We start from the raw sequence: 26,899 nt of genomic DNA on the forward strand, positions 1-26,899 counted from the left end.
GCCGCTGGCCTCCCAGCTCTTACGCTCAGGGAACGGCCGGAAGACCTAATTCAACGTTGCGCCCTCACCCAGCCCGAATCTCCACACCTGACTCGCCCACCCTCCTGCTGGCCGCCACTTGCCCACATGCCAGGAGCCTGCAGCCCACAGACATCGCCCCCGGGGATCTTCAGGCTGGGAGGACACAGGCAGGCAGAGCCAGAGCACCAGGATGGGTCAGAGGAGCTGAAGGAGCCCTGCTGGGGAAGGAGGGTGGGTGTCAGACAGACTCCAGGACGTGGGAAGGGGCTGGCGGAGGGCACAAAGGAAGCGGGTTTGTTTGGTCATGAGAGTGGGACATCCTGAGTAGGTGACTGCCATTGCCTCAGGCTGAACCCAGAGGACAGGAAAGGGAGCCCTTCCCACAACAAGCCAGGTCATCACCCCAAACCCAGAGTTGGCACAGCCTGCACTGGATCTCAGGCTTTCCCAAGCTTTCTCTCTGATGCGCTCTGTTCGCCAGCATTGCCACCAGCATCTGCCTTCTTGGGAATGGTCATCAGACCTGAAAGTCATGGCCACAGCACTGCGGCCTGACCTTATTCAATTCCATAGGTGGGACAGCCTCGGGGGTTATCTTTTCCAGCCTGAGTCCTAGAATTGAGAACCCTGGGCTCTGCAGATAGCCAGCTCCTCCCTCCCAGAGTCAAGCTATAGGGGGCTTAGTAGGGTCCTACGCCCTCTAAGACCCAGTCAGTGTCCCTCTAACTCTCTTGCTCGCCAGGGTTCTGCCAGGTGGGAAGACAAACAAAGAAACTTTTCCTGCCTCCTGGGCTGGCGGCCTTGTTGGTGGCCTTATTGGTGGACTTCCTCTCCTCAGGGTACCTCCCCAGCCTCTGTGGTCCACGTCTCTGCTGCTGTTTCTGTCAAGGGTCTTCTTCTTGTGCTTTACCAAGATGGGCCTAGAGACTTCAGAGCAGAGAGGGTCTTCTGAACTTAGGGTCCACCTAATTTATAGATGAGGAAACCAAGAGGTTGTCACTTGTCCAAGATCACACAGATAATGAGAGGGCTGGGCCCAGGCCCTGTCTTCTGATTGAAGGTCAAAGCCCTTTCCCTGATACCTGCTGACCCTGGGGACCAGCTCTAAGCAGACGGACATGAAGTGTGGTTGAAGCCACACTTCTAAAATCATCCAAGATCCTGTTTGCTCTTTTTTGGCCAGGGAAGTCAGCCCCATCTCCCTGTTGATTTGTCGAACTTCAGATCAACTAAACCCCCAAAGTGTGTGTGTGTGTGTGTTTTATTTTGGTACTGGAGATTGAACCCAGGGGTGCTTAACCACTGAGCAACATCCCCAGCCCCCTTTTGTATTTTTTTAGAGATAGGGTCTCACTGAGTTGCTTAGGACCTTGCTAAATTGCTGAGACTGGCTTTGAACTTGTGATCCTCCTGCCTCAGCCTCCTGAGCCCCTGGGATTACAGGTGTGAGGCACTGATCTTGGGAAACCCCTAAGTTTTTTGTTCCAATAGTAAAAATAACGTACTCTTTGTAAAAGTGTTAGAGAAGACATCCAGTAGCACTTGCGGCCCTAAAGTTCTCTGCCCTACCCCACGCCTGATGCTTTGTTCTGAGGACAACAGGACTCTGCCTCCCTCCTGATAAGGCCCCACCCAGCTCCCCGGCCCTCTGATGCCTGTTTTGTTCTGTGTTACTGGCACCCAGGCAGGTCTCCCAAAACCCCTGTAGTGAGACTGACTGAATGCAGGCTTGGAATGGGGGGTGGGCCTGGCCCCTTCCTCCAGTTCTCCCATCCCACCTGCATCCTCCTCTATTGGTTGGTCCTCCTGTCTTCCCCATGTGGTGTCCCCCTCCTCTTCCAAGATGCAAAAGACACATTTCGGGTTGCCTGGCCTTGTGTTTGGTACCACTTGGGTGCACTGGTCTCTTCTCTCTCCCTCCCGGGCTGGGAGGCTCTTGCACTGGCCTGCCCTGAAGAACCTTAAGAACCTTAAAGCCTGCAAAATGTAACCATCTGGGCCAAGTCTGCTGAGGAAGATGGCATGGCAGTTAATCACCTGGCGCCCCCACAATGGGCTCTGCTCCACTCAGGTGTGTGAAATGGGGTTTGGTTGGCCCTTTGGGCTTCTCACAGCAAGGTTTCTCCTCACCCATCCGGGCACCAGCCTCCAAATGCCTGCCAGGACATAGGCAAGTGGCCCCAGCCTGGTAACTCTCCTCCCCATCCATCTGGCCAGGGCATGATGGAAGGGCCCTGGGACTCAGGGACCAGAGTTCCCAGAGTGATCCTGGGTGGGTGATGGGCAAGACCAGGTCATCTCCAGATTTCCCTCCAGTCTGAGTGCCGAGAGGTTCCAATTGTCTTCTCCCAGTTCTCTCCCACGGCACGCTCGGTGCTTCCAGGCACTGCCAGGCTGGCTGTTCTAGCCCAGCCCACTGCTGAGGGACCTGAGGCCTTGGGCCTTGCTCCCCAACTTCTCTCAGTGAGTGTGGCTGTCCCCAGGGTCTGCAAAGTCCAGATGTCCCTAGTGTCTGACTGGAAGTGACGTGCTGGCGGGACTGCAACTCCTCCTGTGCTCCACCCTGGTGGGATGTTGAGAGAGGCTGGGACTGACTCGGAGCGGAGGCCCTGCGCGAAGCTTCGCTCTGTGTGGTGGAGGCCTTGGTTGGGATTCGGGAGTGGTGAGAGGAAGGGGCCCAGGAAGAGGCCTCTGCTCAAACAGCCTGAGAGCAGAGCCGGCTGGGCGGGGCGAGAGGACCAGTGGGATGAGGCTCTTAATCTAGCGGGGTCAGAGTCTTGTCTTGCCTCCAGCCCACAAAGGGACAGGGTCTGGATAGAGTGCAGCAATTGTATTGATGAGTTTCTCAGCCAAAAAGAAAAAGACTCATAAGATAAAAAAATCAGAAACAAGAAAACATTATTTCTCTGATTTTACTAGTTGAAGGGAAGGTCATAAAATAAGACAGAAAACACAGAAACTCATGATGGCCTCAGCTTGGTAATGAACCCAGGGAGGCAAAAATGTAAACACAAACCACTCCCAGATAATGTCATTTTATACTCTAGAACTTTCTGAATACAATAGCTCCCACACAGGACAGTAGAATGAAAACAGGTCTGCAGAGTCTGTGTCCAGCTTTATGTCCAGCTCGGTTCAAGAAGGCTCTTTCCTCTCAGCTCAGCCTGAGAGTCCATACGGGCACTGCACCTTCCCAGCAGGGAGGCCATGACTGGTTCTGATGGGGTCTGCTGTGCTAGGCTGCCCAGGCTGCATTCCATAGCCTTCTGGTGAGTCTGCCTCCCTTGCTCTCCAGCAGGCTGGCTGTGGCCTGTGCCCATCTCCTCTGACCCACAAGAAAAACACCCTTTTGACCCACAGCACTTTGCTGTTATTAGCAGGATACCCGGCCACGCCAAGGGGGTCTGACCAACTAGCTGAGGCACTCAAAACCCAGTCTTGCCATTTAGAAAACAGTCAGGAAAAAGGCGACAGAGAGAATTTATTAGCCATCTCATACTCTCTTCCCTCTGGAACTCTCGGGCGTGTTGATTTTTTTGCCCGAACCGTCAGCTGCTGTGCTAGGGTTTTTGACTCACCCAGGAAAAGGGCTGGCTTTCCAGCCCTGCCTGTGCTTGCCATGGTGCTGCTGGTGGCAGACTGCCCATCACAGACTCACTGTCCCAACTGGCTGACCTCTGCCCTCAGCCTGGAACCACCAACAGTGCAAGGAACCTGGGATTGCCAGGAGAGGAGGAGGGAGGCAGAGTCTGGAGGGAGGAGCAGAAGTGAGCGCTGTCCAGCAGACGGGGAAGGACAGGAGGAGCAGCAACCGGGGAGGGCCCGGAGGAGGGTCTTCGGGTGGATAACTCAGAGGACGGGGCGCTTGGGGTAGGCGCCCCAGAGTTAAGGCACAGAGAAGTTTGAAATGTCCAGGATAAATAGAACCACGCAGGGAGGAGAAAAGCCAGCTCCCCCCTCTGTGAAAAACCGTCGCCACAGGCACCAAACATATATTAATATCTGTACATTTGTCATATTTTAAAAGAGGAAATAAAACCTCCTTGGCACCGTGATTTTAAAAAAATGAGGTGATACATGAAAAGGCCTCCTGCACGCACCTCTGTGCACACACGGAGCAGTCTGCATGCACACATGCGCACACGGCTGTGCACGCACACGTGGCCTGCAGTTGTGCAAGCCTCCGCCAGGCCCCACGTGGGTCTTCACAGGCTGTTCCTTGCCAGGGCTCTTGACTCTGCTGTCCAAGGGGACCTGCAGCCCCTGACCTGTGCTCAGGGCCCAGGGCAACAGGATCCCTCTCACCGCACGCCCCTGGGAAGGAAGTCCTGCTGCCAGGGAAGCAGTGCCTGTCTCTGTAGATGGCAGCTGCTAATCACTTGGCCTCACCCCTGCCCAGACATCCGCATGTCCTCCAGGCCCAGAGCAGCCTCTGCCCATAAGACAAACAGAGAAATGAGCAGAGGTCAGCATCAGCCGAGTGAGCACATGTGCCGGCGGGGAAGGCCCGGGCTCCAGTCCTGATGTCAGCGTCCTCCTGAGGAGAGGCCACAGGAGAGCGGACTGGCCGGGCAGCAGGGAGGCGACCCTGAACCCTCTGGGGTCCTCTGGTAGCACCCCTGGGGCTGGAGCTGCTCAGAGGTGGGGACTGCCCTGCAGCAGGGAAGTGACAGTGTTCTGCAGGGCCACAGCCACCTTCTTGGAGGTCTTGCGCAGCAGCGGGCTGTCAGGGTGGTGCTCCTTGAGGTGCAGGATGTGGCCCTCCTGGCTCTCGGACGTGCAGCCACACTCCTCGCACACGTAGAGCTTGGCCCTGCGCTCCTTGTACGCATACTTCTGCTGCACGCCGTGGATCTTCTTGAGGTGAGACTCCAGAGAGCAGCGCTGCGTGAAGGCCTTGTCGCACAGGCTGCACTTGTAGGGTCTCACACCTAAAGAGGACAGGGGCCAGCATCAGGGACCTGGCAGGGACCTTGGAGCCGGTCAGCAGCATCCAGACACGGAAAGGTCAGGACACCTGACTCAGGCAGAGGATGGATGAGGCCTGTCCAACACCACTTTCCCGAGAGACTCTCAGATCAAGTCCGCCTCGCTGAACTCAGGAGGACTTCTGCCCTGAGCTCCAGGATGCCCCTCCCCCTGGGCCAGGCAGGTCTGGGGTGCTCCCTCCTGGCCTGGGCCTGTGCTTACCAGTGTGGGTTCGGACGTGCCTCTTGAGGTCAAAGGTATCGTTGAAGCCCTTCCCACAGTACGTGCACAGGTGCCTCTTAACGTCATTGTGACATTTCATGTGGCGATTCAGCATGCGCTGGTAGGTGAAGGCCTTCTGGCAGATGTGGCAGGTGAAGAGGTCTCCACTAGGACTATCCCCCAGGGTCACCTATGGGCAAGGACAGCATTGACACGGACATCCAGAATTCATGACTGCCCACCCCCAGCACCCGAGGAAAGCAGCGTCCACCTCCAGAGGCCACAGCCTGGGCTGTCTGCTCAGAGATGAGCAGTCTGGGGGTTCAAAGGAACCTCTGGGTCATGGGCCCAGCCTCCTGCTTGGTTCCTGAGTTCCCTTTGAGGCCGTGGTCCAGGGCCTCCTTAACCATCGGAGACAGGCAGCTTACTGCCAAGAAGCAGCTGCTGCGCCCAAGGGCAGCTTCACCCTTCATGGAAGCGAAATCTGCGTCTCTCTACTGCCTGCTAATTCGCTCTTGTTCTGCCTCAGGACAGAGGAGAGGTCTAGCCTGGGGACATGGTCTCAGTGGCAGCCTCCAGGCTGAGGCATGCTGCTGCAAGGCTGGGGTCCTGCCCAGACCAGCCAGCTCCAGGGTTCACGTGGGCCACCTGGCACCGCGTGGCTCGAACCCCTCTGTCATCCTCTTGCCTGTGAATCTTTTTGATGTCTCTCTAATTACGGAAAATTTCAAATTTATACAAAAGTACAAAGACCAGTATCGTGAGCCTGTGCCTGTCACTCGGGGACACTCCCGTTTCATCTCTTCCACCCTCTTTCCCCCAGCCTTGTTCATTTGAAGTGAGACCTGGATGCACTTGACACCTTGGAAAGTGTGCTGCTCAGAGTGGCTGCAGTAGCTCTCCAGGTGAGACCAGCACGGGGTGGCTGAATGGCCAGGGTGATGGGGTCTCCACCCTCGCCCCGTCACCATCCAGAGACTGCTTGTGCTCTGTAGGTGGCCTGTCTCTCACCACTCCTCCTGAGATCCTGGGCCTCTGTCACCACACCTCCCATTTGGCACCTTGGAAATGTCAGGACACAGTCCTCTGGCTCCTCTGCTGTCCTGTCCCCTGTTCTGCTCTCCCTACCCATAGGGGTCCAAGAGTCAGGGACCCTGTGCAGATGCTTCCCCCACCCTGGAACTTCCGGGCCTGCGGTTGGTACTCCCCTTGGGAGCAGGGTCGCCTGTCCTGCCTCGTGTCTGTGCTGCGGAGGGTGCTGGGGCTGCTCACCCAACCGTGCCCAAGTCGTGTCCTTAGACACTGCCCAGGCTGGAGACACAGACCTGGTGAGCTGGCTGCTGCCTCAGGGAAGGGCTGCCAGGCCACCCAGACTTCATGCTCAATGCCACCCAGACAGGAGACACAGCCAGGCCAGACTCCCGCCTCGCTGCTCTGGGGGCTCTTCCTACAGCTCTCCTTGCCTCTCGTGGCCAGCAACACCCTGTGGACAGTGGGCATTCTCACTGCAGACCTATTTCTCTTTCCCCACCTGTGCTGCAGTTAAGGTCTTCTCTGCAGAAGCCTCTGCCCAGGGCCCAGGTCAGCCTCTGCCTGCATTCATTGGTGCCACGTCTTTTGGGCTGGACATAGGTCTCCACATGTGCCCCTGCTCCCTGAGACAGTGCCGGTCATTACCTTCATCTTGGTTCGCAGGAAACCCTGGTCTCTGCTCTGGGGGTCGGTCAGGCGGCCCACATCCTCAGAGGGCAGCTGGGCCACCACGCAGGGTCCTGGGGCAGCACTATAGCTGGAGTCCCGAAGGCTCATGTCCAAAGCCAGGGGGCAGGAAGGGGGTTCGGCCACTGATGGCTCTGGCTCCCGGTAGGGCTGTGGTGGGCAGAAGCCCAGGCTGACTGTGGAGAGAAGAACAGCCAGGTGAGGATTTCAAGAAGGTTCTCCAGCAAGGAGCTGGCTTGAGCTTCTGTCCTGACTCTTGCAGGCATGTGGTAGAGTGGGGCGTCCCCCAGCCCCGGCGTGCTGCGCCTCCCTCCTTCCCCATTAAGGTAATTACAGGTGACGCCAGCCAAGCGCCACTGCCCGCTGAGTAATTTGTGTCTTAGCGGAACTGGGAGGACCAACTGCCCTGCCAATTATGGCTGCAGAGCTGTCGACTGCCCCACCTGGGCCAGTCCCTCTGGATTCCAAGCCTGTTTGTGCTCCTGCTGGGACAAAGGGCACCACTGGAGGCCCTGGCCAGGGACAGCTCCTTGAGAGGCATCCTGGCCCCAGAGGGTGATGGTTTGGGTCCCTGCAGGCCTCTCCGCCAGGCAGATTGAGCTGTTGGCCTTGGGGTTTCAGGTGGTCCCAGGCCCTTTCTCCCCTGGTCTGCTGGTCCCTGACGTCACCGCCCATCAGGGCTCCAGGTTCCGGACTCTGGCTAGGCCCAGCTCTGCAGGCAAACAGGCCAGTGGGTGGAGAGAGGAGGTCAGGGAGCAGCAGGTGGATGCTTAACAGTCTCGGGGCAGCCTGCCAGGCGCTTTTGCAACCCTCCCCCACAGCGGACCGCTTGCTGGGGCAGCCGGGCTGGGCGCCCTCGGGCGGTGGCAGCACCGATACCTGGCAGCCGCTCCCCACAGCAGACACCTCACACTAAACGGGCCAGGGAGGCTTGGCGCAGACCCTCAGCCCTAGTCCGGAGAAGAAGTGACCCAGAGGAGTCAAGTCTCCAAGCCAGCGGAGCTGAGCTGGTCAGATGGTCTAACTTTCCAATTAAAATCTCAGGGGCGGGGTCGTGGCTCAGTGGCAGAGCGCTTGCCTAGCCCGTGCGAGGCACTGGGTTCCATTCTCAGCACCACATAAAAATAGAGAAAGGTCATCAACAACTTAAAAAATACATATTTAAAAAAAAAAAATCTCAGTACATCCTGAGCTCTGAACTTAAAACCTATACATTTCAGAAGGACAAATTGAGAGGGACAGTCCTGGGCCAGAAAGGAAGAGTAAGCATCAGAGAGAGGTGGAAATGGGATCTCAGTCCACCAGCACGGTCCTCAGCCCACTCCTCTCCACACTGGAAAGACAGGGGTGGGGACCAGGGCTGGGCCACTGCCCTCACCTCTTCTGCAGGACAGATGGGGACATAGCAGAGGGAAGAGGACCAGGATAATGGAGGATGGGTAAGTATGAGAGCACCCAAGTTTCGGGAGAGGCCCCAGCTCTCGCCCCCTCAAAACACAACAAAGGTCTGACGGGGGAAGAATGTGCCTGCCCGCGCCCAGAACCCGTTCTGCGGGCGCTGGCGTCCGTCTGTCCGGGGGACTTTAATGAGCCACCTCATTCCAGGGGTTGATTCACCAGTGCCTGGCCCTGGCCTGGCCCCTGAGCTGGCGTCCCACCTCTCTCTGAGCCACACATGCTGGTGTCAGGCCCGAGCTCTGTGGGTCCAGCTGTTAGTGGCCTGTCTGCTCTCCTATGTCTGTGCACAGGGGACCAGGTGAGCTGGGGCACAGCACTGGCAACTACTGGTGCCAGCTCACCAGCCACTGAAGACCTTGGCTGGGTATTCAAAACTGAACAGCAATTTCCATTTCTCAACCCAGGTGGACACAAACAGGGACTCTCCTGTTTGTCAGTTTGGGATGTTGTGAATGAGGACCCTGAAAGCCCAAAGCCAGAGCCCAGCACCACCTGCCTTGGAACAGCAGAGGGAGGAGGGACAGCAGGTGAGATGAGCTGGTTTGAGCACAGAATAAACTGTCATAGGTTGGGGGTCAGTAGAGTGCTTGCCTAGCATGAAGCGGGCCCTGAGTTTGATTCCCAGCACCCCCACTCTCACACACAAAAAAGTTTTAGCCTGGCAAGGGGGCACACACCTATAATCCCAGAGATTTAGGAGGCTGAGGCAGGAGGATCAAAAGTTTAAGGCCAGCCTGGGCAACTTAGCAAGAACCTGTCTCAAAATAAAAAATAAAAAGGACTGGGGGAATACCCCTAAGTTCAATCCCTCCCCCCAAAAAAGAAAAGAAGTAGAAGAAAAAGGAGAATAAGCTGCCATACTTTACTCTCTGGCTTCACTAGAGGGGAGGCCCATGATAGGGGTCCTGGGGACCAACCTGTTGGGAGGCAACCCTGTATCCTTTGCCTGCTGCTGCCTTTCCACAACACCTGACATGGCAGGCTCTGAGCACTGACAGGGTGAAGCCTCCCTGAGGTGGCTCTCTGCGCCACCTCTACCCTGAGCGGGGGGCAGGTGAGGCAACATCCCCACCCACCCGCCAAACCTGTCTCCCTGCCACCCCCGTGTGTCCCTGCTGGGCTGCATACACAAGAAGTGTGCATTAGCATACCGCCCGTCCTGAGTGTCACTGTGACAGGAGGCAGGAAGCAGAACTGGTCGGGCCCTGCTGGTGCTGCTCTCTGTCTCCTAATTAGATGTTTCCGGCAAGGCGGCAGCTGCTGTGGCCACTCATTGCCCGCCCACAGCGGTGGAGTGTGGTAAGGCCAAACTAGCCTGCCTTCCTCCTCCTCCCTCAGGGGTTCATGTGTTCCCTCCTGTTGGCCCAATGTGTCTCCAGGCTGGCCCAGAGCAATGGGATGGACACAAAGGGACTTGGGTTCAGGGCAGCAGCCTATCCAAGGGTCACATTCTGCTTTACCATCGCAAAGTCCCCCCTCCTAAAGCAGGGCATGGTGGCACATGCCTGTAGTCCCAGTGACACTGGAGGTTGAGGCAGGAGGATCACAAGTTCAAAGCCAGCCTCAGCAACTCAGTGAGTCCCTAAGCAACTTACTGAGACCCTGTCTCAAAATTTAAAAAAGAATTAGAAAGGGCTAGGGATGTGGCTCAGTGGTTAAGAGCCCCTGTGTTTAATCCACTGTACAAAAAAAAAAAAAGAAAGTCCCCCCTCTCTTGGATTGAAAGCCACTGGCCCAAATAGTGGACAGGATGCCAGGTCCTGCCCCATCGAAAGCTCAGACAAGGCTGGGCAGGAGGCCTCTCTCTGGAGAGAGAACGGAGAAAGCAAGTGAGGCTGATGTGAGCATGCTCCCTCTCCTGGGTGCTGACCACATGGGTGCTGGTGGGGTCAACTGTCTTCTGGGTGTATGCATGGCCCAGGTTGGTCTTAGGCAGCCTTGCATCTTTATCAGCAAGGGCTGGGTCCCCTGGGCCCAGTTCTGCAGGTCAGCTGGCAATCCTCTGGAAGGAAGGCCATCTCTGGGCCTTTTGCTATCGCTCTGTTCAGGGCCCAAGTTCCTCTGCTGGGCCATATCTGCCCCCTTTCCTGATGGCTTTTCACGCATTGTCTGGTGGAGTTAGAACGGTGCCTTCGGTCCTCACACCTGTGTGCATGGCTTGGACAGCCAGGCACTTCCGGTGGCATCCTTCATCCTCCTGCACAGCACAGGCCTGTGGGGCCCTGTGGGATGCCACATGATGAACAACGGTACAAAGGAACCCGATACCAACATGGCAGGTGCGCTCCTCATCCTCTGTGCATGGGGCGCTTGCCCTCACCTGCTCTCTTTCTGGGACAGTGTGGCAGCTTCTGCCACAGGACACCTAAGCTTGGGACAAATAGCCTAGCAGCTTGGGTGACAGTGCCCCATGGGACTGGTAGGAGTCCCTACCTGTTAGAGCACAAGCTGTTCTTCTGTCCCAGGCACTGAGTGGCTGTCCCCTCCAAGCTCTCTCCTGAGAGGACAGAGCAAACCCACTTCACGGCCCAGCCTCCCGGGAGTCACCAGAACACTTGTCAGAGGCCTTGCTTCTCCCACCAGCTCCTTCCTGCCTGTGTTCTGGGGTCCAAAGCTGACTTTCTCCACCTTTCCGACTCAGCCCTGGAAAAAGAATGGTCAAGTTCCCACCTGCCTAACAGCAGAGCCGGGCTGGGCTGCATCACCTGAAGGAAACCCCAGGCTCCTGCAGCTCAGCCTCAGTAGGTGACCGGCCTACCAGGCTGGGCCTTACTGCAGAACCAGCACCACAGGAGCCCCTGGGAGCCAGAGGGGAGGCCCAGAAGTGGGAGTCTGGGGTTTTGGAAGAGGCCCCTGGGAAGCTCTGGAGTGCAGCTTCCAGGCTGTGTCCGTCCCCAGGTGCCTTCCTGGCATCTAGACTTCACTCAGCAAGCGCCAGGCTCGGAGGTTCGCATCACCCCTCTAAGTGGAATTAATAGGTACAGGTACCCAGTTCATCCTCCAGAAAATGGCATCCCTCCTGTTACTCCACAGTCAGTACTGGAACAATGGAGGGGGGAAGCCCGCACCAGGAGAGGTGGGGGGAGAGGGTACGGGTGGGCCAAGCCCCCAAGAGGGAGCATCCTAACCGCTAACTTCCCGGTGTTCCCAGAGTGGATGGGGCTGTCTTCCCCCTTGCCTGCCTTCCAGCCCCAGCTGCCCAGCCCAGGGCTTCCCCCTCAGCTTTGGCAGGAGAGTGGGAGCTTAGAGAAAGATTCTGCCATGGGAGAGGAACCTGAAGAATTTTTCCTGGGGGAGGAAGGCCAATGCACTTGTGAGACTGGGACCTGAAGTCATAGCTGCCAAGCTGGACCCAGTACCTTCCCCTTCCAGGTGGCCTCTGAGGCTCTGAGAGTCTCAAAGACCCTGGCAGGAAGGGCAGAACTCAGATACCTCCTTGTTCCCCAGTCCTCCCTGTGGTCACAACATGCCCAGAGTCTGTGAGGTGGGGTGATGGAAACGTGCCCAGTTGGCTCCTGTGGTCATGGTTGGTTAGTGATGGAATGGCCCAGTCAGAAGACAGGCCACCACGACACTGCCCCCTCCAGCCATCTGAAGCACCCAAGCATGGCCCAAGGACATCTCCTTTCTCATTTCCAAAAATGGTGGGAAAACTCTCACCATTTTTGGGTGGGCCAAACAGCCTTTAGAGATAAACTGAAGCTCTGTGCCTGTGCCCTTTACTTGGCCCACAGAACTTTCACCCACCTGCCAGAGCCACGAGGGCAAGTTTTACCATCTCCCTTGAGGTTAGCCTGCCCCCATTCCAGCACCTGTGCACCACCTCCCTCACCTGGACGCTAGCAGCAGATGAACTGTCCACCTAGGAGTCCTCCCTTGCCCCTGATGGGACAATCCTGGGGCACAGGTCCACCATTCTTACCTTGGCCACCAAAACCGTGATGGGGAAAATCGTCAGGACAAAGGAAGTCAATGATTTGAACAAGCGGAATTTCTTTGTCCTTTGTGAAAGTCAATATGTGATCTGTTACTAAATGGGATGTGAAATAAAACTAAAAATAACAGCACACTGAGCCCGGCCCAAGGCCCAGCTCACCTTTAGCACAGTCCAGTTCAGTTTATCAGATCCCAAGGAGCAGCTAAGCAGCAAGTCAAACACAGGTTGGGGAGGAGGCAGGAGCAAGGAAGGGGCTGGCCTCCCCAGGGTCCTTCCGGAGGTGGAGCACTGACCAGCTGGTCAGGGACAGGGCCAGCTAAAACTCCAATCCTAGCCCACACCCACCTCAGGTAGGGAGACACTCATTTCCCTTTTTGCCTCAGTTTCCCCACTGGGTTCATTCCGATGTTTAAGGAGGCTACAGAACCGTGTGCCCTGAGATAAGCTTAAACGGTGGCATATCCCACCCCAGCCTCAGGCCACAGGATCCTCCCAGGTCAGGCCACAAAGCCCTTACCTTCCAGACCCCTGCCCCCAACAGCTTAATTCAAGAGGGAGACTGAGGCAAGGGCCCTCACTGGGCCCCTTACCTGATGCCCTCATTTCCTGACTTTCCTACAAGGCCTGGCTGGTGCCAGGGAATCTGCAGATCAAGGGTCAAAGTCGGTTGGTTAATTACCACCTCTCCCTCCTTGGAGGCACTGGGCAGGGTGTTGAGTGCAGCCCCCACCCCACCCCCACGGCCGGGAAAGGGGAGTTGCCAAGGTCTCCTGACCAAAGATTTTGTTGGGGGAAGGGGAGGACAGAAGGAGCAGAAGCGTCCCCAGGGCCCCCAGGAAGATGCCCTAAAGGAAGACTCATTCAAAGTTGACGCCACGCTGTCAAGGCGTCTTCCCAAAATAAACCGGGTGCGCTAGCTTCCCCAGGCTTGTCTCTGGCTGTGGGGTGGGCTCCTTAAGACTCCTTTCCGCTGTGTCCTCTGTAAGGTTGGAGGATCGCGTTTCGAACAGAGGTGAGACCCGATCCCATCTTTGTCTCAAGGGCAGGCTGGGTGCAGCGGATACCTTCCTACTCGCTAGCTACTGCGCGGACCGCGGGGCTAGAACCGCAGGGCAACTTGGGGAACCTCGTCCCATGTCCCCACCTGGCACCAGATTTGTGGGGGAGGAAGAAAGACCTATGGAAGCGGCTAAGGCTCAGAATCTTCTCCCACAAGGAGCAAGCCTCAGCTGAAACTCCATCTCGTTCCCTGCCCCCCAAAGTGGCATCGCTCCAGTGCCCTCCTCCAGCCTCATCAAAGTCTCCGCTTTCTGGATTTACGACGCGAGAGCCGGGGGTCGCCTGAGCGGTGACACACCCCGCTGCCTCCCCTGCGCGGCGGCTCGGGCGTTAGAGGGGAGGTGACCCCCGCCCCCTCCCGACGTTCCTTCCGCTCGCGAGCCCTCCCCTCCCGCGCCCGGGGTCCGCCAGCCGCGGGCTAACGGGGCCGCGGCCGCCGAAAGCTGCATCCTTGGAGCCGCTGGTCCCTGCGCCCCGCCCTCCCGCCGCCGCGGGCGCCGCGGGCTGCAGGCGCTCACCTGGCACGTAGATCTCGCCGCGCTCCTCATCGGGCAGCTCGCTCCAGTTCCTCTTGCACGTGGAGACGCACGGCTTCTTCACCAGGAACGCGCGGGGCATTTTCGAACGCTCCTGGTCCGGCGCGGTCCGTTTCCGTAACTAGAGCGGGGGCCGTGCCACCTTTCCCGGGCTGGGTTGGAGGCGCAGGAAGGGGCAGTTCAGGGGAGGAATCGTCGAGGCGACCCCACGTTCCGCGGAAAGACAGTGCCCGGACGGCGCGCGCCCGTTCCAACTTCGCGGAGTGTTGCGGTCCTCGCTCGGAAGGAGAGCCCTTGCAGCCAGGTGCACCGGCGGCGGGGAAGCGGCAGGTAGGCGTCTCCCGACTCGACTGGCGTCCCCTCGGCCGATCGGGAAGTCTTAAAGTGCGAGCCGGACAGACAGGTTCACGCTTTATTGGCTCGCGGCGGTGTGTGTTGGTGGCTGGGGCGGGACGAGGGGGGGTGATCCGATCTAATTAGCTTGGAGTGGCCCGGGGAGCGATGGCGCATGCGTTGGGAAATAACGGTGACAACCCACCTATTTGTTACCTGTCGAACCGGTTTCCATTCCGCTGCCGGTGAGCTGGCCTCGCGGCCCGGGCGGGGCGGACGGGCGGGGGCGGGCGCCGGCACCCAGTGCCCAGCAGCACCGACCGCCCAGCCCGCCCGGCCCCCGCCTGGGACCTCCCAGCCGGGCGTGCTAGCGTTTGCAAACGGGAGTTTCGGAGGGAGCAGGGAAGAGGAGGGTGGGGAGGGCAACGTTATTTGCACCGGCGCTTGCACGCCCAGCGGGTGATGAAATGAAACTCGCCCAACTGGGCCCGGCCTGACGCGCCCGAGGCGCCTGGGGAGGCGCGAAGCCGCCGGGCGGGAACCCGCGGCCTGGCCCTCACTTGTTGAACCGGGCCTGCGCCCAAGCGACCCAAGATCCCAAAGGCCGGGCTGAGCAATTCGTGGTTCAATCCAGAGGTATTTGCTGGGTGCTGGCCTCGTGCAGAAAGGCACGCGGGACCGCAGGAGCACGCAGGCGGGTGGGCGGGGAGGCGGGACGCACACGCAAATACAAAGCCCAGAGCCAGCTGGGTCCCCAGGAGCCCAGCTAGAGCCGAGAGCTCGCCTTCTGCCCCGGGAAGGCTTCGGGAGGAAGAAGCATTTAGACGGCGCTGACAAGGTACAAAACCTCAGAGCCTTGGCCATTGGGCTTACAGAATCGCCCAACTCTCCTCCCTGTGTCAGTGACAGGATTTCAGGCGCTGTGAGACTGGGGGAGAGCTGAGCTGAGGTGGAAGAACCCAGACAGGCTCAGGCCCAGCCTTTGCTTTCTGCAGCCATCACCCACACTGGGCAGAAGTTCCACCTGGGACTTCCTCCCCCACCCGTGCTCCATCTGCCACACTAGTGGTCATCAGGCTCAGTTGGAGGGATGCCCCACATCCACCACTCTGCCCAGGAGTGCTTGGTGGCCTCTGTGGGCTGGGTTTCTTTTACTAGCTGAACTACTAAGTGCAGGATAGGAGCCCTACAGCACCTACACCTTTCTCACATAGTATTAAGCTTTTGCTGAAAGAGTTTGTAGGGAAAGGAGTCTGATAAATGAGTACACACAGGAACCAGAAGAGGAGAATCAGCTGATCCTGTGGAGTCCTCTGCCCAGGTGAGAAGAGAGTGGACCTTGCAGACAGCCAAGCCTCCTCCTCCCTGACTCCCAGAGTCTGAGTTTGGCCAAGGAGCTTTCCTCAGGTGTCCCTCCAGGGTTACTGGGAGGAAGACATAAGCTCTTGCGAGGGGCTGTTAATGTCTGTCCCTTTTTCTTCCTCTCCCAGGGCTCTGTCTTCAGGAAGCCTACACTTTCCTTGTCACACTCCCCTCTGATCCTGAACCCATTCCTCCAACTGACATTGACTGAGCACCTACTATGCACTGACCTTTGACAGTAAATCCTGTAGAATCGGCACTGACAAGCACAGCCTAGGAGAGAGGTGGAATTAGCTAACCCATTCCACAGACATTTCTTGAGCATTTCTGTTGTGCCAGCCCCTGATGGGCAGTGGGTACCCAGTAGAGTCTACAAAGTTGTCACAGATGACCCTGGACATAAATGCAGGCTTTCACACCAGGGGAGAAACTGAACCATCCAGGCCAGCTGGGGAGGTCAGATGGGTGGAGCCAGTCAGTCCCACAGCTCCACGGATGCGAAGAGAGCAACAGTGGCCCTGGAGAAAAAGCACTTCATCCGTTCTGGTCCCTGCCGTGGCTCCAGCAGCCACTGTCAAGCCTGGCATGAAGGCAGTTACCAATTACTACTTGTGGGACACATAAGTATCCTATTTTCTTGACTCATGTGACCCATTTGCCTTACATGTTCCAACTTTTGGTAGGGACCAACAGAGCTGATTTCCTAATTATAAGGAAAAGAGTGTTGCCAAACTGTGATAAAAGGTCATGGATGCTGGCTGTCAGGGAAACTAGAGAGTGTGGGGACTGTGGAGAACATGCCTATTATCTAACAGGCAACCACAACATGTCATTTGGGTATGGGAACACAACGTGGCCACACCTTCTCAATTTCCAAAGAAGTCAGAAATTCAGATTTATGTGTGAAGTCTACTGGTTTTCAAAGGTTACCTCACGTTTTTAAAAACATTGACTGGGTCAAACAAAATACTTCTGCCAGTGTGTGGGCTGCAGTTCATGGGCAGCTCCAGAGCCAGACAAGGTATGTGAATTTGGGCAAACCACAGCTGAAGTGTGAAGTGCCATGGGGTCGGCCATCTCCTGCTGTCACTACTGCCAGCACTCAGCATGGAGTCAGCTGGATGTCATTCGTTCACGCCTTAGTTCTGTTGACAGATATGGCTTTCCTTTCTTTTTCTTATGATACTGTAGATTGAACCCAGGGGCACTCTACCACTGAGTCATATCCCCAGCCCCCTTTCAAATTTTGAGACAAGATCTTGCTAAGTTGCCCAGGCTGGCCTCAAACTTGCAATTCTCTGCATCAGCCTTCCGAGCTGCTGGGATTACAGGTGTGCACCACTAAACCCAGCAATTTCTTGAGTGCCCACTATGTGCTGGGCACTTGGCTTTTGCAATGCAAGGTAAACGAAGAGGTAAGGAACTAGTGCAAACCAGAATCTTTAGGGTAGCCGGGCATGGTGCCACATGCCTATAATCCCAGCCACTCAGGAGGCTGAGGCAGGAGGATCATGAGTTCAAAGCCAGCCCCAGCAACTTAGTGAGGCCCTAAGGAATTTAGCAAGACCCTGTCTCAAAATAAATATAAAGGGCTGGGGATGTGACTCACTGGTTAAGCACCCCTGGGTTCAACACCCAATAGCAAAAACCAAAAACAGAACCTTTAGGGTGATGTGTTGCTGGCAGATGGGGGTGCTGATATCTGAATGGGAGGCAGGAGTCAGCTATGGGAGCGGGGAGAGCATGATCAGAGGAAGGAACAGCGGGGGCCAAGGCCTCAGCAAGAGTGAGCCTTGTCTGAGGCACGCAACAGCTGTAGTGACGGGATAGTGAGGGGAAGGGATGGTGTAGACTCAAGGGAGAGACAGGCAAGCCATGGTGTGTAGGGTTCTTTGTGGTGGGAAGCCGTGAGCTCCCAAAGTCATCAGACCTGCTAGGGGCAGAATGGATGTCAGAGGGGACGGCGAAGGGTAGTGGTAAGGAGACCAGAGTAGGAGCTACTGCAGTAGTCCAAGCAGGAAATGATGGGTGCAGTCCAAGGCATGAGGATCCATTCCAGCTGTGTCTCGAGTGGACATCTCTTGTTGGTACAGTGGATTGAGATGTGAAGGAAAGACTGGCCACAGCAGGTAAGTGAGAACCATGATCCTCAAAGAATGCCATCTGAATTCAGTACTCAGGTCCCATCCCAGGGAATACGGGGAGAGCTAGGGTGGGAGCTGGGTGGTGGGAAGAGAGGGTTTGAAACCACCGAGTTCCTGTTTTCAGGAAGGTCTCTTGGAGAACCAGGATGGGATGGTGGAGGGGACGGGCTAGGGATCCTGGAGGCTTAAGGCAGACAGGCACTTGGGAGAGATGTGCTGGAAGGACACCCCTAGTGTCTGGGGACGTGGGCCAAGCTCCTGCACTCTCAGACCTATTTCTCCATGGAGCCTCCGGCTCTGCCCTCAGCCATCAGGAGGTGCTTTGGGTTTGCTTTTGCCCAGATCCCTTGCAAACAGCATAAAAAAGCTAGGGGCCTCCAGATCAGACTGATTGGGTCGACCAGCAGCCTTTCCTCTGTGTGGCCACAGGCAAAGCCCCTGACACACTGTGCAGTGCTGTGGGTGACACTGACTCTCCATCTCTTAATGAGCTCCTGGCTGGAGCAGGTGTTGCCATGTGGCAGAAGGCCGGGGCGGCTGGGCAGATGAGGCAGCTTTGGGGCCATCCACAGCCCCTGTGGCTTCCTGCTTTCCTCCCCCAACACTCACCCACTGGCAAGTCCCATTAGCTTCTAAATCATCAGGATTCTGCCTCCGTGTCCACAGTCACTGACCTGGTGCTCCACACCAGCCTCCTGAGCAGCCCCCAGCTCCCTGTCCATTCTCTGAAAACCCAAGTCCTACCATACCACCCCTCACCCCAAACAGCATCCTGAGGCCTGGTGTGTCCTGGCCCTGCTGACCTCTGGCTCCGTCCAGCCACTTCTGTGTGCCTGCCACATTCCCCCCTCTCAGTCCCCTGGACAGGCTACAGTCTTTTTTCAGTGCAACCTCTCCTGTTGGCTCCTCCTGTCTGAGACACTTGTCCCTGTGGTGACTGGCAGGCTACCTTTCCTCATTCAGGTTTGGATCCCCCCAGCTAAATCCCTGCCCCCTCAGTCACTTCTGTCCCATTACCTGACTTTGCTTTCTTTGCAGCACATTCACAGTGATATTTGGGTTTGTTTGTTATCTTTTTCTACCAGTGTTCTATTTGGGTGGGACCCTCTAACATTTTTAAAGATTTATGATTCACATACCACAAAATACACCTCTCTCTCTCTCTCTCTCTCTCTCTCTCTCTCTACTGGGGATTGAACCCAGGGATGCTTAACCACTGAACCACATCCCTAGACCTATTTTTTTTTTCATATTTTAGTTAGAGACAGGGTCTCACTGAGTTGCTAAGTGCCTCACTAATCTGCTGAGGCTGGCTTTGAACTCATGATCCTCCTGCCTCAGCCTCCTGAGTTGCTTGGATTAGAGGTGTGAGCCACCACACCGGCAAAATACACCGTCTTATAAGGTGTAAAGTTCAGTAGTTGTCAGTCTTCTCAGAACATTTTCATGACCCCCAAAGAAAACCTGTGATCATGGCAGTCACCCTCCATTCCCCAGCCCCCTGCCTCTGGCACCCATCGCTCCTTTTTGTTTCTGGACAGGCCAATGCACTCCTTTGTTTGAGGCATCCCTGTATCCCTAACACCGTTTTACAAATGAGAAAACTGAGGTTCAGGACCCCTCAGGAAAACTGACTCTCCCTTTTCTGAGGATTGTGCCTAGGGTCTCCCCAGAACTGGGCAGCATGGAGGAGGATGAAACTCAGCAGGAAGGGAGGGAAACGTGGAGGGCACTGAGTGGGGAGCTCACAACTCAGCCATCTGGCTGTGGTCCCCACCTGTGTCCTTGCTGCAGAATGCCACTTTTTCAGGCAGGCCTGATGATGAGGCGGAGCTCAGCTCTATTGCTGGTCTATGCCAGGGACAGAGCCATCGCCACCCTCCTATATGAGAGCAGTTACCAGGCAGGCAGGTAGAAGCAGGGTTCATCCAGGTACCTGGACACCCAAAGAGTCAAGGGTAGCTGGTCTGTGGGGGGAAGTCGGATGCAGAGAGGGGCTGTTTCCTGAAGTCCAGATCTCCCTGGGAGGGCTCTGGTCTTCATACAAATGACTGTACCTCTCTGGACTGCAGAGCCTCATCTGTGAAGTACCCATCCTTGGTACCTCAGGCAACCTCAGGGTTGTCATGAGCCTCCGTGTCAATGTGGCACATCTCAGTCCTGGAACACACTTGGGGCTTCTCCTTCCAAATCCCAGACCAAGGGGCCAAGGCGCAGCTAGGCTGAAGTTTGGCAGAGGCATGCTGTTAAGAGGATGGGGCCAGAAAGAGCCTGTGTCTCAGAGAAGTGAGGGCCCAGGACATGCAGTTATCAGTGCCCTCTGGACCGCAGACGGAAACCAGACAGGCTCCTACTCCAAGCTGCCTTCCCTACCCTGGGCTGCTCTCATCCTGGCCTCTTTCATCTTAGGTTTAATTAGCCTAGTGCCCCACCCCACATCCCCTTGGGCAGGAGTCATCACTCCCATTTTATAGATGGGGAAACTGAGGCACCTAGAGGGAAATGGATTGCAGCTGTCGCCTGTGAGTCAGCTGTGGAGCCGGGCCCAGAGGAGCCAAGACCAGGCCTTCTGGCTGGACCTGTCCCTCTCCTTGTCTCTATCTCCTCACCCCCACCCCTCCGCCTCCCGTGCCAGACAGCCTCCTTTCCAGCTCTCTCCCCACCTCTCCCATTTGGAGCGGAGGCAGGATGGGGCAGGGAGGGGCTTGGGCAGCCTGGAGGAAGAGGAGAGGCTAGTTGGCATGGGGGCTCCTGTTTCATCTTCAAAGCGGCTCATTAGAGCCAGAGGCCTTAGTCAGGCGGTGGGCGGCGGAGTTTGGACGCCCGAGGTTCTGTGCCCTGGAAACCAGCGGTCAGTGGGGCAGCCACAGTCTGGGCCTCTGGTGTAGGAGACGCTGCTCGGAGAACCCGAAGCCCACCCGCCAGACGCCCCCAAATCGCTGAGGGCCCGCCCTCTTGGGCGTCAGGAATGCTGGTTCTTGACTGTCCTGGGCCTTGGTTTCTGCGTCCACGTTCGCGAGCCCTGTGACCCGCCGGACCCCGCCAACCCGCACGTCCCGAGTCTAGATCCCGTTGTTTCCCGGCTTCACTTGGACTTATGGGTCCTACCGCGCCCGCTGTAGCCGGCCGGCCGCCCGGACCCCGCCGGCTCTCTGTACGGCCTCTTGCAAAGGTCAGCGGCTTCCGCCAGGCCGCGACCCCGGCGTCGGCTCTGTGCCCCCAAGCTGAGCGGGTGACGGGCCCGGGGCCGGCGTCGGGGACGCGAAGCCAAGAAGCCCTGCGGCGCCCGTCGGACCGGTTGGGCCGGGGCCGCGGCGAGCTCTTCCCGCGGCGCCCGGGACCGCGCTTTGCGCACTCCAGCGGCCGCCCGGGGACCCGCGCGCGTGCGACCCCGAGTGTGGTGCGCCCGGGCGCCTGCCGGGGGCGCGCGGCCGCCTTCTGACTGGCCCGGCGGGCGCCCAGGGGCCTGCGATCGCCGCCCCCGGGACGGGAGCCTGGCCCACCCAACTCCACGCCCCTGCCCGGGCCTGCGGCGGTTTCGGGCAGGGGGGCCGGCACGGCGGGACAGTTACTCAGCCCCAGCGAAACCGGCGAGTCGGCACCTGCCGGCCGGGCGGGGCAGGCGGCGGCCCCGTTACGCCCCGCCCCCGCGGGCCCGCCCGGTCTCGGCCGCCCACGCGCCGCCCGCCCGCCCTCCCGGAAGGAGCCGCGGCCCGAGCGCCCGCGGCGGCTGAGTCAGGCGGTGAGAGCGGCTGGCCCGTTAGTGCGGGCGCCGGTGGCCCGGGAGGCGCTGTGGTTTCGGTGCGGCCGCCGGTGGGCGGGCGGGCGGGAGGGCGGCCTAATGAGCGCTCGGCACGCACCCTGCCCGCGTCCCCGCCCGGGTCTTGACTGACCGCCCCGGCGTCGCCCCCGAAACCTTTTGGTTTCAGCTTGCGACCGGACGCGGGGTCTCTGCTGGGATCCGCGAGCCAGCGCCGGGGTGACAACAGCCCTCTTGATGGAAGGGGGCCCGCGCGCCCTCTGGCGGCCGTGGAGCCCCGCGCGTCCCCGCCGCCGCGTCGGGCCTGAAGCTCCCTCTCTCCTGCGCAGAGGACCCTGCGTGCCTGGCCATGGGGCCCCTGAGCCGGGAAGCTTGGGCCCAGCGCCTGGGGGCCTTCCGGGCCAGCCCGTCCGCCTTCATGGCAGGTGCCGACGGTGAGGATCTGGGTCGCGACCTGCTGAGTGACCTGAGGAGCGAGAAGCTGAGCGAGCAGACCAAGGTAGGCCTGCATGTGTTCCCTGCCGTGGCCCACGTGGTCACCCCAGCCTTCTGCGCCCCGAACGTCATCTTAATGATTCCCTCCTGAACCTCCCATCCCAGGTTTCCTTGCTGGCCCTGAGCTTGGAGTATCCGGCCCAGCTATGGCCCGACGTCCCTGCTGCGGAGGCGGCCGCCACCTCCCTGTTGGACACGATGGTCCTCCTACCCCCACGGCCCTCAGCTCTCCGGCGGCCCCTGCTGCTGGCAGCCACCACAGTCCTGGCCTCAGGAGGCGTGCTAGGCCCTACCTCGGGAGCCTCCTGCCGACTCCTGCCCTTACTCCTTGGCTTGGCTTCAGGTCGTGATGTGGGGCGAGGCTTTGGCCCCATCTCAGAACAGCGCCCCCTGCAGGCCACCGCGTGTGAGTGCCTGCGAGAGCTAGAGAGCTGCAAGCCTGGGTTGTTGGGGGGCATCCTGGGGCTGCTGCGGAGCCTGCTGGGGCAGGAGGGCCCCATCCAGCCACTCAGCCTGCTGTTGGCACTTGCTTTGCGTAACACCCTGGTGGTACAGCCCAGGTCTGGGGCTAGTCTGCAGGGCCTGCTTATGGCTGGGGTCTCCTCCACTGGGAGTGGTCCCTGGGACTGGACACTAGCTGAAAAGGGCCATTCTCACCTTCAGCCCCAGGCACCCTGCTGGCCAGCAGCTGAGGAGGGGGCGTGTGCCCTTGCAGTGCTAGAGCCCAGCCCTGAGGAGGTCCGGGAGCTGCGGGCTGCTGTGGCCCAGCTTCTGGATACCTCCTACCTGCTCACCCCTGTGGCCCAGGCCCAGCTTCTGTGGCTGCTGGGTTGGGCCCTCCGGGGTCTGCAGGGACAGACACCAGCACTCTTCAAGCCACAATTGGTACGGCTGCTGGGCACAGCACAACTGACGCTGCTGCATGCAGTTCTTGCTCTGAAGGCGGCCTTTGGAGAGGCACTGTTCACCGCCCAGGATGAGGCACTGCTGCTCCGCCGCCTTACCTTGGCTGCCCAGCACCCAGCTCTGCCCCTGCCCACCCACCTCTTTTACCTGCACTGCCTTCTGAGCTTCCCTGAGAATTGTCCCCTGGGTCCTGAAGGTGAGGAGGCTGCCCCATTGCTGTTGGGGCCCCAGCTGTGCCGTGGTCTCATGCCCAGTCTCCTGCATGACCCAATGGTCCTCCTGTCCCGCCTGCATTTGTTGTGCCTGCTTTGTGCTGAAGATGAGGAAGAGGAGAAAGGTCAGGTTCAGAACCCACAGTGGTACCTGGAGGAGCTGCTGGCTGGCTTGCAGCAGAGGGCAGCCCTGGATGGTGGCCCACGGGTATTGGCCACTCTCTGCTTCCAGGCCTCATATTTGGTTGCCAGCTGCTTGGCCAGGCAACCTATGATACTGACACCCTTGATCCAGGGACTGACCCAGTTGTACCGAGCTCGCCCTGTGCTGGCTCCCCACTTTGTGGACCTTTTGGATAGGGTGGGCCCTGAGCTGGAGGAACCCCTCAGGGTGGTTCTGCAGCAGGAGGTGGTGTCCCGGCCAGGAAGGGATGAAGCTCTTCGTTGGCACCTGCAAATGCTGGCAAAGGTGGCAGAGAGGGATGCTCAGAGTGCCACCCTCAGCTTTCTGCAGGCTGCAGCTGCCCACTGTGCCAACTGGGGCCTACAGCAGACCCTGCTGAGGGTTTGCAGGGTCCTGCTGCGTGGGGGCGGGGGGCCTGGCCTGGCGGACTTGCTGCAGGTACTGGCCAGGCAGCTAGAGGACCCTGATGGGCGTGACCACGCCCGCCTCTACTACATCCTCCTGGCTCATCTGGCAGGGCCCAAGCTAGGGGTGGCCCTGGGCCCCTCACTTGCTGCCCCAGCACTGACCTCTTCATTAGTGGCGGAGAACCAGAGCTTTGCAGCAGCGCTGATAGTGCAGGAGGCCCCGGCCCCTATTCGGCTGAGTGTGGGGCCCCAGAAAGCCACAGGCCCTCTTCTGGTGCTGCAGCTCCAGGTGGAAGCCCTGGAGCCTGTCTATTCTCTGGAGCTGCGCTTCCGCGTGGAAGGACAACTCTATGCACCCTTGGAAGCTGTCCACGTGCCCTGTCTGTGTCCTGGCCGCCCTGCGCACCCTCTGTTCCTGCCCCTGCAGCCCAGACGCCCAGCCCCGGCTCAGCTGGAAGTCCGGGCCCTTTACACCACACCCACCGGCATCACGTGCCACGCCCACCTGCCGCCCTTGCCTGTGAACTTTGCAGACCTCTTTCTGCCTTTTCCCCAGCCCCCTGAGGGGGCCCAGCCAGGCTTCTTTGAGGGACTCTGGGACTCCTGCCTGCCCAAAGGTGCTGAGAGTCGTGTGTGGTGCCCACTAGGACCACAAGGTCTGGAAGCCTTGGTGTCCCGCCACCTGGAGCCCTTCGTCATGGTGGCCCAGCCCCCCACCAGCTACCACATAGCCATCCGCCTGCCCCCAAACTCCATGCTGCTGCTGCGGCTGCAGGCCGCGCAGGTGGACGACGGAGTGCCTGTGGCCCTGCGAACCAATGACTGGGCCGTGCTGCCTCTGGCTGGAGACTATCTCCGTGGGCTTTCAGTCACTGAGTGACCCTGGGATGCAGGTGGAGAGCAAGTTGCCTAAGAGGGGCTTTTAAAGGCTGGGACATGCTCCTGGAGTGCGCTTTCCATAAAAGTCTGCCTTCACCAATGACCCTCATCAGCTTGGTTTTTGGTTTTTGGACCTTGGTAGGACGGACTCAACAGGATAGTATCATAGGCCCCAACGAAGTCCCAGGCTGAAGCCCAGAAGGCTAGGACTCCAGAGTTCTTGCTCAGATAAGCTAAGAGTCTCCAGAATTTCCTCTCAGGAGGCAGGGGATAAAGCATTCTGCTTTCCAGAAAGGGTCTGGCCTTGACCAAGGTCACTTAGCAATTTGGTACTGAGGCTGGAGTTAGAATTTGGGCCTCCTGACCTGGGGACTCTTGCTCTCCAACTCCCAAGGTTCTCAGGGTCCCTGTCCCAGCTCAGAGTAGCAAAAGGAGGCTGCAGTGACACCTCCCCATGATGGGAGCCAGTTCTGGGGAGAACCTGCCATGGAGGCCTGGGATACAAAGGGGCCATGTGATACAAAGGTAACTTGGCTCCTAAGCCTGGCCCCTAGGAAACACAGGCTGTGCTTGGGAATCTCTTTCCCTTAGAGCTTTTTCAAAATATGCCGTATGCTCAAGATTCAGATGCATCGAGATCAGTTCTGCTGCAGGCATCTACCCAGCATTTCCAACTTATGTGGCCTCATGTCATCCTTGCAACAGCTTTGCAGGCCCACAGGTGAGGAAATCTGTAGGCCAAAGGGGTTAAGTGATTTCTCTAAGGTCACCCAGCTGGTTGGGAATAGTATTTTGTCATCCTATAGCATTTTCCATTACCACACTGTTGGAGCAGAGCTCTGCAGTGGCCTTACAGTACCCGCTCTGCCCTGGTGCAGAAGCTGCCATCAGCAGCACTAAGTATAAGAAATACCTTGGGCTTGAGCTCTTCTGGGCAAAGGAACTCTTCTGCTGTCCCTGTCTCTGGGCTTTTCTGGGTCAGTCTTATTTCTCCTGAATGGGGTGGAGACTAGGAAAGGAAAGAAGGACCTGGGCCAGTGCAGGCTGCCACAGGTTGTTGAGAGGCCAGTTTCAAGGTCAAGCTGTGAGATGTGAGGGCAATCTGGCTGCAACATGTCACCCTATTGATCACAAGGGTTTACTCAGCTGATCTGGCTGGGTAGACCGCTGTCCCCTTCCTCACCATTCCATGTGTACCCCTCCCAAAGTTGTGCACTCAGATGTAGAAGAGAACCGTTCTTCAGTGAAGGGTATACAAGTAGCTATGCTCCCCAGTCAGGCAGAAATTTGCTGTCATCTTGTCTCCAGCTGTTATCAGCAGAGAAAGGATGTAAGACAGAATCTCCACACTTAAAAAGTCCCAAGGAAGGCTGGAGATTGGACCTCCAGGAAGCCAACCACTAGAGCTGGTAAGTTCCAGAACGTACTGCTTTGTCTGCAGTCTAGCCCCGCTGAGCACCAAGAAGTTGGTCCAGGACCTTGGGATGGGGGAGGGACTGCTGCCTCTCACACCCACAAAGTGCAGAGACTGAACTTCTCCAAGGCTGGGCCTCTGCCACTGAGGGCAGCAGTTTTGGCCTGGTCTCCATCCACATCACTCAGCAGACAGCTAATTAGTGGGATCAATTTCTCATATAGGCTGGGCATGATGGTACACCTGTAATCCCATTGACTCAGGAGGTTAAAGCAGGAGGGTCACAAGTTCAAGGCCAGCATGGGAAACTTAGTGAGACTATGTCTCAAAATTTTAAAAAAGGGCTGGCTATGACACACGTAAATATAGAACTGGTAGAGCACACATAAATATACGTCTGTGTGTGGGGGGGGGTACATACGTATGTGTATGTGTGAAGGCTATGAGAATTCTGATTGCAGTATAATTTGCTATATATTGAAAATTTATTCTACCCAATAGGTAACTTCCAGGAAAAACAGATACCACAACATGTGAATATGGGGGAACACAAAACATAGAAGCCACAGCAATCAATAATCTGCCAAACCAGAAAGTACCAGATCTGATGGGTTCACTGGTGAATTCAACCAAACATTCAGAGAATAAATTATGCCAATTCTCTGAAATTTCTTCCAAATATAAAAGCAGAGGGGATAGTTCCTAATTCATTCTTTGAGGCCAGCATTACCCTAACAAAAAACAGATAAAGACACTACAAAAAAAGGAAATCACAAACCAGTACCTCTCATGAATACAGATGCAAAACAACTTTATTTATTTATATACTTTGGGATTGAACCCAGGGGAGCTTAACCACTGAGCCACATAACCATCCCTTTTT

General features: G+C 57.7%; 3 protein-coding genes across 5 annotated transcripts in view; 2 read left to right on the top strand and 1 right to left on the bottom strand.

The window, feature by feature from the left end:
* LOC124959988 (uncharacterized) overlaps window positions 1-8,916 on the top strand; it is a 35,052-nt gene extending 26,136 nt beyond the window's left edge. The window contains exons 3-4 of the mRNA XM_047518499.1: window positions 6,035-6,116; window positions 8,793-8,916. The gene's annotated coding sequence lies outside the window, so the exon portion shown is untranslated. The remainder of the gene's footprint in view (window positions 1-6,034; window positions 6,117-8,792) is intronic.
* Window positions 2,926-16,685, bottom strand: Ovol1 (ovo like transcriptional repressor 1). Its single transcript, XM_047518503.1, has 4 exons — window positions 13,903-16,685; window positions 6,889-7,106; window positions 5,212-5,401; window positions 2,926-4,952 (listed from the first exon to the last, which is right to left on the bottom strand). The coding sequence occupies exons 1-4, from the start codon at window positions 14,000-14,002 to the stop codon at window positions 4,657-4,659; spliced, it is 804 nt and encodes a 267-aa protein (XP_047374459.1). The 5' UTR covers window positions 14,003-16,685; the 3' UTR covers window positions 2,926-4,656.
* On the top strand, window positions 13,948-26,648 carry Ap5b1 (adaptor related protein complex 5 subunit beta 1). 3 transcript variants are annotated; one of them, XR_007104014.1, is made up of 4 exons: window positions 21,571-22,018; window positions 22,120-25,323; window positions 25,911-26,011; window positions 26,518-26,648. XR_007104014.1 is itself a non-coding variant. In XM_047518492.1 (3 exons), exons 2-3 carry the CDS (start codon window positions 21,869-21,871, stop codon window positions 24,601-24,603), a joined length of 2,634 nt encoding a protein of 877 aa, XP_047374448.1. In that variant the 5' UTR covers window positions 13,948-14,250; window positions 21,849-21,868; the 3' UTR covers window positions 24,604-25,553. The 3 variants fall into 3 exon arrangements, 2 of the variants coding, with proteins under 2 accessions (XP_047374448.1, XP_047374447.1); XM_047518492.1 differs by lacking the exons at window positions 25,911-26,011; window positions 26,518-26,648 and adding an exon at window positions 13,948-14,250 and having other exon boundaries at window positions 21,849-22,018; window positions 22,120-25,553; XM_047518491.1 differs by lacking the exons at window positions 25,911-26,011; window positions 26,518-26,648 and adding an exon at window positions 21,058-21,501 and having other exon boundaries at window positions 21,849-22,018; window positions 22,120-25,553.
* The last annotated feature ends 251 nt before the right edge of the window (window positions 26,649-26,899 follow it).

The sequence above is a fragment of the Sciurus carolinensis genome, chromosome 11 (genome assembly GCF_902686445.1).
Source record: "Sciurus carolinensis chromosome 11, mSciCar1.2, whole genome shotgun sequence".
Taxonomy (NCBI): domain Eukaryota; kingdom Metazoa; phylum Chordata; class Mammalia; order Rodentia; family Sciuridae; genus Sciurus; species Sciurus carolinensis.